The sequence below is a fragment of the Scyliorhinus torazame genome, chromosome 6, assembly GCF_047496885.1.
Source record: "Scyliorhinus torazame isolate Kashiwa2021f chromosome 6, sScyTor2.1, whole genome shotgun sequence".
NCBI lineage: Eukaryota > Metazoa > Chordata > Chondrichthyes > Carcharhiniformes > Scyliorhinidae > Scyliorhinus > Scyliorhinus torazame.
The window spans coordinates 55,691,916-55,706,008 of NC_092712.1; the positions used below are offsets into that span (position 1 = coordinate 55,691,916).

The 14,093-nt window shown below is 40.7% G+C and overlaps 1 protein-coding gene across 3 annotated transcripts in view; it reads left to right on the forward strand.

Annotated features, from left to right (window-relative positions):
- ube3c (ubiquitin protein ligase E3C) overlaps positions 1–14,093 on the forward strand; it is a 277,267-nt gene that overhangs the window by 113,158 nt on the left and 150,016 nt on the right. For all 3 annotated transcript variants that reach the window (XM_072508217.1, XM_072508215.1, XM_072508216.1), the window contains 3 exons: positions 5,264–5,350; positions 10,899–11,059; positions 13,011–13,243. In XM_072508217.1, the coding sequence (XP_072364318.1) occupies positions 5,264–5,350; positions 10,899–11,059; positions 13,011–13,243 (481 nt within the window). The remainder of the gene's footprint in view (positions 1–5,263; positions 5,351–10,898; positions 11,060–13,010; positions 13,244–14,093) is intronic.

Genomic DNA, 14,093 nt, shown 5'->3' on the forward strand with positions numbered 1-14,093 from the left:
TGGGATCCAAAGGTGCTTTGGAATCCATCTGAACTGAAAGCAAAGACTGCAGTTCTGCAATCTGCTTCCGGCACTTTGCGTGATCTATTGAGCTTTGTCTCTGCTCCGTGGTGGTAGCATGGAGTGCTCGTGATGCTGCTTTCAGGTCGCTACACTGCCTTTGCAATGCCTCTACCTGTTTCTATGTTTCCTCTCTTACCAGGACTGCACGTTGCGTGTCCTGATGGGCCTTTTCGTACTGTGTCTGGAAGCTGCTTGGGTGCGCCAGACACGACTGGTGTGCCCACTTGGCATCATCCACCTCTCCGTCCTTTGCTGCTAACGTCCTTCTCAACTCTATGTTCTCTTTCTCAACCTCACGTACATCGACCTTGCTCATTCGATGTACTCCTTCTATCTCTTTACGGAGCATCTGAACGACCTCATCTGTGCCTCGCAATTGTGCCAAACAGGACATGATTTCCATCAGCTTGCGAGCTTTTCCCAAGCTTTTCTTATGGATCACTGACCGGTTCTCCCACCAAGTATGTCCTATACTCCCGGGTCCTGTTTCCTCATTGTCACAGAATTCGCTCCAAAGGGGCCATCCTTTCCCTTTGAGGTACTTTCTGATTTCCTTTTCCCAAACGGGACACTGTCCTACTCTGCTGCTGGTCGCTGCGACCACAAATTCCTCAGGGTTCATGAGGCGTTGCATTGCCATCTTTCCTCTCTAAATACTTCTCTTAAAATTTGGAACGAGGGGTACTAAGGCGGTGCTGTAATTACGGGTACGGCTTTCGCTATTTTCTGGAATTCAAACTCCCGACAGTTTTTCGCAACAAAAATCTATCAGTTTTACCTTATAGTCCTGTTAGTTACTCATGCATTAACACACTTCCGAATTATGAGGATTGATCAGAACTGCTTGAACACTTGTGGTTTTGTTCTGTTCCCAATCTGATTCTAATTGAAATGTTTGGTTCTCCCGGAGTGGTTAAGCCACTTTTAAGTCGGGTCCCGTCAGGATGTCGCCAGTAATATGTTGCTAACTTTTGGTTGGCTCTTAATTCGTAATTTGCTCTGTTTTATAACCTTCCCTCTAGAGTCGCCAGGTATCTTTATGATATCGCCACGAGGTTCAAGCACTGATCAATAACTCAACACCAATTAGTAAGATTCAAATCAAAACACATTTATTATATACAGTAAATCACTACTCATGCATAAACTCTACTTTCTAGACTATTCCTATCACTAAAAGGCCTATACTTAGCTTTTGAATTGGCCCACCAGGTCAGGGGAACAAATGGCCTTTCGTTCAGGTCCTGAGTCTGCAGGATTCAAAGCTGGTATGGACTGGTAGCTAGGAGGGCCTATCTCGTAGCGAGCGTTGACTTGAGACTTACTTGGGTGGCGTGGGCGCTGGACAGTTCACTCTCCGAGGTTGCTTCACGTTATTGAGTGACCCTGCCAAGAAGGACGATTTGAACTTGGGGGCTTTACTTTATAGTCCCCAGGGGCTTCCCGCCCTTCGGGGCGGACCCCGTACCTGGTTCCAAATGATTGGACTGCGTTCCGATCACTTGGATCGATTTCTCCAATACTGGAGTTGTTCCCTGATCGCTGGGCGGTCCCTAAATGTCCGTTGGCCTTCCTTTGTCTTGGCTCCTGCTGGCGCCGAGGAGTGTGGCTTGGCTTTTTTCACCTTAAGTGTTGCAATTGTGCCTTGGAATCACTCATTACAATGGAGATGGCTGCTGGTTTCAGTGCTGTCTGGTTTTTTGCAAGTTTCAATACACATGATTTCTGCACTTGCTAGTCTTTACCTGTGTTGGCTGAATTTCCTGTTAGTCTTTGCGGTTCTCCATTTTAAGTCGGGAAGTAGCCAACACAGGTGGCTACAGTAGCAAAGCAAAATATTTTTAAAAAGGCGTGAAACTTGTAAATGAGGGTACACTGGTAAAGGAATGCAGAAATTTAGCATGCAGGTACAGGAAGCAATTAGGAAAGCAAATGTCACGGTGGCCTTGTTTTTATGGAAGTTTTTATATTTTATACACTACATTCACCAACGGTATATGCGTTGGTTACACATGAGGCATTTTCCTCTAACGGCCCCATCCCACCCACTCCGTTGATTCTCTCACTCCTTTTGTTGCTTCGGGGTCCTTTCCTGGGTCACTAATTATACAGAGGGCGGTTATCTTTTATGTGGTCTTTATTTCTGGCGAATTGGAGTGCAAGAAAAAAAATTGCTACGATTACATGGGAATTTTGTGAAACCACACTTAGAATACTGCCATTCTGTTCTCTATATTTATAGAAGGATGTACTTGTATTGGAGGCAGTACAGCAAAGGTTCACTAGATCCCTGGGATGAGGGTTGCCTGATGAAAGTAAATTGGGTTTATATTCTCTGGAGTTTAGAAGAATGGGAGGTGATCTCTTCGCAACATTCAAGATTATTAAGGGACTTGACAGGATTAATACTCAGATCTCGTCTCTCCCGCCTGGGGGATCAGGGCACAGCTTCAGGAAATGGGACCAATGATTTAGGAGTCAAAGGGTTGTGAATCTTTGGAATTATCTGCCCCAGAGGTTTGTGGCTGCACCATCGTTGAGTATGTACAAGAATGAGACTGTCTGCTTTTTTTTGTGTCTCAGGTTATTGATGGATATGGACGAGGGCCGGAAAGTAGAGTTCAAGCCATGGTCATATTGAATGGTAGAGCAGGGTCGATGGATCATCTGTCTTCTCCTGTTCTTAAATTTTAATTGCCTCAGTGGTAGATGAGGTTATCCCAAATGACTAATTCTATCAGTTTTAGTTTGTTGTTTGCAGCTTGTGCCTAGTGTTTTTTTCGGAGGTTTTGAAAATCAGTATTATGTTATAATGGGCAGTAACTTCCAGGGCATGCTATCAGTAGGTTACCGCCAAGATGTTCTGCCCCAGAACTTTTCAGTTAAGGTTAGCATGGTAATTGCCTGGGAAGTGCAGACTTCCCATGGGCAATTGCGATGCATGCCATCTTGTGTAAAAATTAGAAGAGATGTCTGAGAAGAGTCAAGCAACATTCTAATAGATGTGTGTGTGTTCACTCTCGTTTCACACATGACTTTCATACTTGTCAAGTTTTCAGGTCTGAAGGAAGTCCATACCAGCTTTGAATCCTGCAGACCCAAAATAAGTCGCCTGTCTTTAAAAGTAAAAATGAATGCTTTCAATGTAATAGGCATCCTGTCATTTTGAAAAAGGCTAATTAATCGATAACTAGTCCTAATCTCTCTCCCATTAGCTTTAAAGATTGAGGTGAGGATGGATAGGCAGAGGGGCTTTAGGTTGGAAAATTTCAACCCAAGCATATAGTTGCAAAAAAAAAAAACTTCCAACGTACAGTTCATTGTGCACTGTTCTAACAATTCTTGAGAAAACACAGAAGGAAACAGTAACTGTTGAAAATACTGTTAGTACGTATTGTGTACATATAAAAACATAATAAATCAAATGTATTAGGATTGAATATCAGAAAATGTATCTGTCAGCAAGTATACAGAGAAAGACAGGTAACTACAACACTATTTCTTTTCCCAACAAATGTATCCTTTTCAGGTTGAAGTTTTCCCGCCTAACCCTCTCTGCCCATCCATCTCCATCTCCGCCTTTAAAGCCAAAGGAACAGGGGAATTGACCTTTTTCAGGGCCCCATGATGTCTATTATATGTTAATTTTCAGGAACTAGTCCTGTGCTCTACTAAAGCCCCTTTTGAAGCAAGACGTGAAAGTGATATCTGTTCAAAGGTCAAAGGACTAAAGAATGTCCCTTGATAGGTAAGAACAAGTAAAAAAGATGGTATCTGTTATACTTGGCACACTATTATTAGTGTTGGATTAAAGTTTATATATTGACTGCCAGTTTTCGGCTCCCTTTACTGAGATGTCCTCCACTCTTGATGCTTGAACACCAAAACACCTGATGTCGTTAGTTTGGCAATTCAGATTTTTAAAAAACAATTAATGCACGTCGTCTGCCAACCTAATTATGGCTTTAAGGCGCTGAACAAGTGGTAGCGTGAAAGTGGGCAGTAGTGCACAATGACCGGTTAAAATCGTCCCACCTGGTTTTCCATGGAGATTTGTGCTGCTTGAGTTTAGTTATTATTCAAGACTAATTTCCTCTGAACACAGCAACTCCCACTTAAGTGATGACTTCTTTAAGCATGCCATGTGAAAATCAGGTATTGTGAAGAAAATCTGGTTTGCCTCGTATATTAGAAGATTACATTGTCTGTTGTGTTTGTGATCTGGCCAATCTGTGTGTCTCAATCCTTTGGATTGCGCTTTGCACAGGTTCAGAGAGCGGTGAACATCATAACTGACTTTAACTTCACGAGACCACCACTTTCCTAAGATCAAGTGTATTTTGAATATTTGACTTGATTATCCTCAAGTTGCGTGACCGTTCCACATTATGTATGCTGGTTACAAGCGCTATTTTTAAAAAATTTGAATTGGATTCCGTGAAAGAAACTTTAATACTCAGAATGAAATGATTGCTTTTATGAACTTAATTTATTAATCTGTCTTTGTGCACAAATGAATTTATTCCACATGTATCAATTTGAGAAATTCCTGCAAAGATTGGGTTGCTTATAGGTATGTTATTGAATCCTTAAAAAAAATCTTATCTGCTCTTAACCCTCTTAAAAGTGCTACAAAGCCACCTGCATTCCAAAGCAGTTTGTACTTTGCCAGCTTTAAAAGAAAGTTGCTTGAATGATTCGTTGGAGGAAAGGGAAGAATTGAAATATCCAAGTGCAAAATGTGTTGTGAATTTTCCAAGACATTGAACTGGAAAATTTGTTCTCTGAAATGTATGATTTGGTTTAATGCAAGTAACAATGTGAAAATGATGCACTTGCAAAATGTATGGTCTGGGGTACAAAGAGGGCTTTAAAAAACCAAATGTAATGCCATTCACTTCCTTGGGATGTCCCAAAGTGCTTCACAGTCGCTGAGTTAATAAAACTTGTGCTCTTTCATACCCCTCATGAAGTTCCAAAATTCAAATACCTCTCAATTTTATGATTCATTACAGATTATGTATTTGAGCATTGGACTTCACGTTTGTTGCCAGAACAATGATTTGTTGTTGTAAGCTGTTGCATATTGCATAGGAACATGTTGATTGTGTGCTTGGAAAAAAAGTTTTAAATTTAGTAATAAATGTATTATTATTTTAATTTGTACATGTTTCATAAATTGTTTTCTGGTTGCTTCCAGGCTTTTGTATAGTTTGGCTTTCAATGCACGATTCATGCGACACCTTTGGAATTTGATCACATCAGTAACAACGAAAATGATCACAGGGTAAGAACATAGATATGCACATCCAGTTTTCTACGTTGTTAAACATTTGCTGTTTCACAATCATGCTGATGAGCAGTTATGTCACACAAGATGAACATGTATTTCTTATTTTTGATAATGAAATGATTGAGACTAAAGGAATGGCAATAAATAAACAACCAAAAGCACAAGCTGAAAGAAATATCTTTTCATGGCTTAATCGGAAGATTAAGGATAGTATTGGATTAAAAGAAGTGGCTTATAATGTTGCAATGAATGGTAGTAAGCATGAGGATAAGAGAGACTTTTAGAACTTAACAAGTGATGACAAAGAAGTTGATAAATGGAAAAAATGGAATGGGAGTAAACTAACCAGGAATATAAAAACAGATTTTAAGAGCTTTTGCTAGTATAGGAAAAGAAGACTAGCTGAAGTAAATGTTGGTCCTTTAAAAGCCGAGGAGAGCCATTAGACAGTCTGATGAATAAGGAAACAGCGAGAGGATGAATATTTAGTCTATTTTCATAGTGGAAGACAAAAAATTACCAATCTAGAGGCTAATGCGAATGAAGAGCTTAAGGTAATTATATCAGCAAAAACAATATTGGGGAAATCCCCAGGACCTCATGACTGACACCCTAGGGCTCAGAAGGAGATAACTGCAGGGATAGTGGATGCACTGAATCATAAAATGAGCATAGAATGGGTTGTAGCACAAAGAAACCATCCGGCCGGCTATATCTGTGCTGAGCCCACAGCAGTAATTCACCAAGTGACACTCCACAAAGAACAAAGAAAGGTACAGGCCCTTCGCCCCTCCAAGCCTGCGCCGACCATGCTGCCCGTCTAAACTAAACTCTTCTATACTTCCGGGGTCCATATCCCTCTTCCCATCTTATTCATGTATTTGTCAAGATGCCCCTTAAACGTCACTATCGTCCCGGCTTCCACCACCACCCCCGCAGCGAGTTCCAGGCACCCACTACCCTCTGTGTAAAAAGAACTTGCCTCGTACATCTCCTCTAAACCTTACCCCTCGCACCGTAAATCTATGCCCCCTAGTAATTGACCCCTCTACCCTGGGAAAAAGTCTCTGACTATCCACTCTGTCTATGCCCCTCATAATTTTGTAGACCTCTTAATAGGTCGCCCCTCAACCTCCTTCATTCCAGTGAGAACAAACCAAGTTTATTCAACCTCTCCTCATAGCTAATGCCCTCCATACCAGGCAACATCCTGGTAAATCTCTTCTGCACCCTCTCTAAAGCCTCCACATTCTTGTGATAGTGCGGCGACCAGAATTGAACACTATACTCCGTGTGGTCTAACTAAGGTCCTATACAGCTGCAACATAACTTGCCAATTTTTATATTCAATGCCCCGGCCAATGAAGGCAAGCATGTTGTATGCTTTCTTGACTACCTTCTCCACCTGTGTTGCCCCTTTCATTGACCTGTGGACCTGTACACCTAGATCTCTCTGACTTTCAATACTCTTGAGGGTTCTACTATTCACTGTATATTCCCTACCTGTATTAGACCTTCCAAAATGCATTACCACACATTTGTGTGGATTAAACACCATCTGCCACCTCTGCCCAAGTCTCCAAATGATCTAAATTCTGCTGTATCCTCTGGCAGTCCTCATCGCTATCCGCAATTCCACCAACCTTTGTGTCGTCCGCAAACTTACTAATCAGACCAGTTACATTTTCCTCCAAATCATTTGTATATACTACGAACAGCAAAGGTCCCAGCACTGAACCCTGCGGAACACCACTAGTCACAGCCCTCCAATCAGAAAAGCACCCTTCCATTGCTACTCTCTGCCTTCTATGATCTCGCCAGTTCTGTATCCATTTTGCCAGCTCACCTCTGATCCTGTGTGACTTCACCTTTTGTCCCAGTCTACCATGAGGGACCTTGTCAAAGGCCTTACTGAAGTCCATACAGACAAAGTCCACTGCCTTACAGGCATCAATCATCTTTGTACCATTTCCCTGTAGCCCTGCACATTTTTGCTTTTCAGATAATGATCCAATATCCATTTGAATGCCTCGATTCAGCCTCTGCATTCTAGATCCTAGTTACTTGCTGGATAAATTTTTCCCCCTCTCGTCGCCATTACTACTTTGGCCAATTACTGTAAGTCCTTGGCCTCTGATCTTGACCCTTCCACCAATACGGTTGGTTTTTCCCTATGTACTTTGTCCAGACCGCTCATGATTTTGAATATCTGTCAATTTCTTCTCTATCTTCTCCTCATCAAGGAGAACAGTCCCGGTTTTTCTCATCCATTTTCTTAGCTGTAGTTCCTCGTTCCTGACATTCTGATGCATGTTTTTCTGCACCCTTTCTTTTGTCTTCACATCTTTCCTAATATGCGGTATCCAGAACACTACTACAGTTGAGGATGAATCATAACTTCTTTTGTACTCTATGCCCCTATTTATAAAGCCAAGGATAATGTATGCTTTTAAAATAAACTGCTCTCTCAACCTGTCCTTCCACAGTATATTTGTACACAGTCACTTGGGTCCTCTGTTCCTGAACCCCTTTTAGAATTTAACTTTTGTCCCTCTGCGTTCTTTTGACCAAAATGAAGCACTTTGCATATCTCTGCATTACATCTCCTCTGCCACTTAACTGCCTATTGCACCAACTTGTCTGTTCTTTTGAAGTTGTATACTAAAGTCTGAGAACACGCATCAGCAGGTTCAGAAACAGCTTCCCCGCTGTTATCAGATTCCTGAATGGCCCTCTTATGGACTGAACTGATCTCTCTACGCATCTTCTCTACTGTTGTAGCGCTATACTCTGTATGCTTCACCCGATGTCTGTCTACATATTTACATTGTGTATTTATCGTATGTCCTATGTTTTTCATGTATGGAACGATCTGCCTGTACTGTATGCAGAATAATAGTTTTCACTGTACCTCGGTACATGTGACAATAAATCTAATCTAATCTATACTTAGTTCTTGGATGCATCGTACCTGCCCTGGTGTCTTATCAACTTTAAATACAGAATCTAACCAATGTATTTTAAACCCTTATAGTGTCTGAATTAACACCTCATTCATCATGGCCTGGGTTGCATCATCTTCCTTGATAAAGACAGCTGCAAAGTATTAATTTAATACCTCAGCCTTGCCTTTTGCCTATATGTGTAAACCTTTTTTGGTCCCTAATTTTTCTGACCCCTCTTATCACTTATTATTTATATGCTTAGACTTTAGGATTCCCTTTTATGTTAGCTGCCAGTCTCATTTGTTTCTCTCATTTGCTTTTTCACTTTACCTCTAAACTTTCTATATTCAGCTCAGCCTGCTTCTTAATTGTATTATCCACCTAACTTGTCCGTATACATTTTCTACTTCATCTTAATCTCTATCTCTTTCATCATCCAGGGAGCTATAGATTTGTTTGCGCTGCCTTTCCCCTTTGTGGGAATATACCTTGACTGAAGCTGAATATATCTCCTTTAAAGGTTACTCATTGTTCAGTTACAGATTTGCCTGTAACCTCTGATTCCAAAGATTCTGGCCTAGGTCCATTATTGCCCTATTGAAGTTGGCTTCTCCCCAGTTAATTATCTTTGCTCTTGAATTTTCCTTGTTCGTTTCTATAGCCAACCCTAAACCCTATGGTACAATGGTCACTGTGCCTTAAATGCTCCCTTACTGACACATGATCCACTTGGCTGATCACATTCTCTAGAGCCATGCCCAGAAATGTCTCCTTTCTCCTTGGACTGGAAATATACTGCTGTAGGAAATTCTGCTGAACACACTGTTAGAACTCTTGCCTCTGTCCTTTACACTACTAATGTCCCAGTCTATATTCAGATAATTAAAATTTCCTGTTATAACTGTATAATTCTGCACTTCTCTGTAATTTCTTTTCCAATTCGTTTCTCATCTTTCCCACTTGTTGGTCAGTGTACCTTTTTGTTCCTTGGCTTTCTCTATCTCTCTCGCTCTCTCTCTCTCTCTCTCTCTCTCTCTCTCTCTCTCTCTCTCTCTCTGCCTGTAACTCTCCAATCTTATTTGCATCATTCTGTGCATTTAACCCAAATTTAGATTTTATTACTTGCTTACGCTAAACTCACCTATTACCTTGCAGTGCTATGTCTCTCTTCCAATGCTCCTCCCTTTTGTCAGGAAAACAGTAAGGTACAGACTTTTTGCCCTCTGGATTGTGTCATTTAATGATTATGAATTTGTCATTTAATGTCATCCCAAATGTGATTTTGAGTTACATGAAATTTGTCATCGTTGCCATACATGTGAAACAAAACAGTTCTGGAAAGCAGAACAGCAGTGATTTACAAAGCTCTTCAGATTTTTTGTCTGGAATTGATTGGACTTTAATACATTATCAACGCTCAAGACTTAGGAGAAAAATGATTCTCTGAAATGCTAAATCATTGCTACCCATTTTCAGGATTCTTATTAAATCATCCACTCATTGCTTTGGCATGCTCTCGGATTACCACATCGACTCTTAATGGGAGTTCTGCCCTATTAATTAACATGTAATTTTATTCATCAAAAAATTATCTGTCAAGTGTTCTGAATCATATGACATTGGGTAAATTTAACTTGTAGCCATTCTTTTTGATTGCTGTATATTCTGCCAAAGTTGGTGTCACTAGCCAGCTCTCCAGCTCTGTGCTTCATTTTCGTCAAGTTTATTTAAGGGGTAGGCAAAAAAGTGGGAGGGAATGTTTTCTCAGAGTCCTTTATACACAGGTTATTGACTTAACTATTGCTTTCTATATCCGAGGAGGAGTGGCCTTCAATATATAGAAGGTACTTAATGGAATTTTGTACAGACTTGGCTGAGTAATTAAAGGACAGACTTGGCTGAGTAATTAATTTCCTATTCTGTGGTGTTTCCACAGTAGCATAATTTTAACTAGGCTGCTTGGTAAAAGCTAAAGGAGCAAACCTCAGGAGGGAGAATGGCCACAAGGCACATCCCACCCACATTTGTTTTTTTATTCGTTCATGGGACGTTGGCATCGTTGTGGCCAGCATTTATTGCCCATTCCTGAGGGCATTTAAGAGTCAACCACATTGTTATCAATCTGGAGTCACATGTAGGCCAGACCAGGTAAGGATAAGCAATTTCCTTCCCTAAAGGACCAGACAATTACGACAATTAACAATGGTTTCATGATCACCTTTAGTTCCAGATTTTTATTAAATTCAAATTTCGACATCTGCCAAGGTGGGAATCGAACCCATGTCCCCAGAGTATGACTCTGGGTCTCTGGATTAGTACAATGATAATTCCACTACGTCACTGCCTCCCTGAATCTATGCATCATCTTCCACTTTAATGAAGATAAAATTCAGCCACCAGTTTTTGGTAGAAATTCTGGAAAGCACCTTTCCGTGGTACATAAAATATTTTATATGCCTCATTCTGATCTGTTTATATTTGGTCGCATTAAGGGCGATTTATCACATTATTTATTTCATGCAGGTTTGTATTTGCATGTAAAACTTTGAAAAGTTCTTGACTATTTACTGAAATTAAACTATTTCTTTGCATCCAAGGTCTATGGTATCATTGCTTCAGTTGATATCACGAGGATCTCCGATGTCACTTGAGGACTCTCATCGGATCATACCTCTCTTTTACCTCTTCAGCTCCCTCTTCAGCCATTCTCTTATTTCAGTACATGACAATGAATTTTTTGGAGAGCAAACGCAAGGAGGTAACCTCTATAATTGGAATCTTGTTGCTTTTTTGTGTTGGATACTCCATGTCTGCTACTGCAGTGCTGAACTGCTATATGAAATATTTTTACAAATGCATTGTTATGAACAGGTTTTTTAGATTGACTTCATACCTAAATTATTTCTTCCTCATTGTTGGTGTCAGTTCTCGGCAATATTTGGGAGACACCGAGGCCATTGTTATCTCCTTCGTTAAGACCTGATTTAGATTAAACTGGGGATTGAACTTTAAATTGTCCGAGGTAATGGCTGCTGTAAAAGGTGCCATGGTGAATTGCTGCAGTATATTGCATGGATGGTATGCACTGTACACTGCTGGTTGAGGGTATATATAATTAAGGAGGTAGCGAGAGTGCTGATCAAGTGGGCTGCTTTGTCCTGGGCAATATTGAACTTGGTGTTTTTGGAGCTGCGCTCATCTAGCCAAATGGGCAGAATATTCTGCATACTCCTGACTTGTGCCTTGTAGATAGTGGACAGGCTTTGCGGAGTTGGAAGATAAGTTACTCACTGCAGAATATCACAGCCTCTGACTTGACCTTATAGCCACAGTACTTGGGGATTCATCAATGATAATGCATGATGCTGATGCAATTGAATGTCAGGCTGAGATGGTTAGTTTTCCTTGTTGAACATGGTCATTGTCTAGCACATATATGGTGCAAGTGTTACATGCTACATATCGGACCAAGATCCATTGTCCAGGTCTTGCTGTGTGAGGGCACAGAGTGCTTTGCTATCTGAACAGCTGCAAATATACTGAATATTGTGCAATTATCAGTGAGCATCCTTGCTTCTGACCTTGTGATTGAATGAAGGACATTGGTACAGCAGCAGAAGGTGGTTGCGTGGAAAACACTACACTGAGGAGCTCCTCAGTCTTCGGGCTGAGATGATTGGTCTTCAGCAACTAGAAACATCTTATTTTGTGCAGCACGGTAGCATTGTAGATAGCACAATTGCTTCACAGCTCCAGGGTCCCCGGTTCGATTCCCGGCTTGGGTCACTGTCTGTGCGGAGTCTGCACATCCTCCCCGTACGTGCGTGGGTTTCCTCCGGGTGCTCCGGTTTCCTCCCACAGTCCAAAGATGTGCGGGTTAGGTGGATTGGCCATGCTAAATTGCCCAGTGTCCAAAATTGCACTTCGTGTTGGGTGGGGTTACTGGGTTATGGGGATAGGGTGGAGATGTGGACCTTGGGTAGGGTGCTCTTTCTAAGAGCCAATGCAGACTTGATGGGCCGAATGGCCTCCTTCGGCACTAAATTCTATCTATCTATATGATTCCAATCTGTTTTCCCTGGGGAGTATTTGGAGAGATTTTCCTTCCAAATCCTATTGACGTCAGTTTTATCAGGGCTCCTAAATGCCATCCTCGATCAAATGCTGCCTTGATGTCAAGAGAGTCACTCACCTCATCTCTTGAATTCAGCTTTGTTGTCCATATTTGGAGCTAGGAGTCCTGGCAGAACCTAAACTTAGCATCAGTGAGGAGGTTATTGCAGTGTAAATGCTGCTTATCAGCATTTCATGCAATACTTCCCAAATCCTAACAGCACATGTGGAAACCTTTTTCATTATTTTGCCTCTTTTGTCACCCGTCTTCGAACTGTCCTTGCTGATTTATTGAAGCCTCAACCATTCAAAATGGTCTTTCCTCTTACTGTATTTAAGCCCTTCATGATTTTAAACTGCTCTATTAAATCCATTTTCTCTTTCTCTGCTTCACGGAGAGCAACATTAAATCAGGACAATGATTTTGCAGGTTCTACAAAATTGTATTAAATTGAATAATTCTGAAAGGAATGAAAAGTGAAAATGTCCATGAGCACTTGTCCTTAAAAACACAACTTAAAGTTGAAGTCGGCTTGATTTCTGAAAGTAAAAAGATAGGGATACATCACTGTAATTTTGTATTTCTGCTTTCTTAGGTGTGGATCAACAACCGCCAACAATGATGCCATTCACTTTAAGAGAGTTAGTGACGTTATCCCGTTGTCTTCGGGATGCTTGCCTTGGAATAATTCATCTGGCATACCCAGAAACCAAACCAGAAGTTCGGGAGGAGTACATGGTAGCGTTTAAGAGTATTGGTGTCCGAACCAATACAGAAATGCAACAACGAATCGAATCTGAGAGAAAAAGATGGATTCAGCTTTTTAAGGTAGGGTGTGTTGGAGAGTAGAAATTCAGAAACAATACTTTCTGACTGTTTACGTTGCAGTTTCTAATTTATTCTAAGTCGAATATTAAACCCAACAAATAGTTTGAAATTAGTGTTAAAAGGTTTTATTTTGTCCCCTAATGGATTCAGTATGAAATTACTTACTGATGGTATAGTGGTTCATATGCTTGATTCCTTACAGTTTCTAACCAGTTGGTATTGTGTACAAGAGCAAGGTGCTTTCACTCTGGAAGGGAGGGGTAAACTGAAAGGGTGATCTGACTTTCATTTCTAATTTATATCTTATGCTAACCAGTTACAGAACAAGATTGGCTGAAGGTGGGAAGTCCCTAATTAAGAAGCAAACTATGTTTATGTGAAAAGTATAAAGTTAAATTTTAGGAAAAGGAGTTGTCCATTTGCCAATTTTGTCATTTGAGTAGATCATTGATGCTCTACCTTAATTCCATTTACCCATCTTGGTTCCATAATCTATTCAAATTGAGTTGTTTCTGCTTCTGTGAGTGACATTATTGCTTTCATAGTGCATGCATGTTACAGCTGGTGGCACCGATGCGTAGTAAATCAAAGTTGTTCTCTTTTAACCTTAATATATAGTCTGTTGATTTTTATTCAACACGCTTCATGTTAATGCAATTAATGTTAAAATGATAGCTGTCAGCAGGCAGTATGCACATAAACTTCCCACACTTGTGTTCATTGAACTTAATCTTAATATTGCTGTGCAAGAACCTACTGTTCTAAAAATGCCAATGCTGGTCCATTTGTCCTACAAAGCTATGATGGTCATTTAAAATTATTAATATTTGCACAATGCCATGTTCTTGTA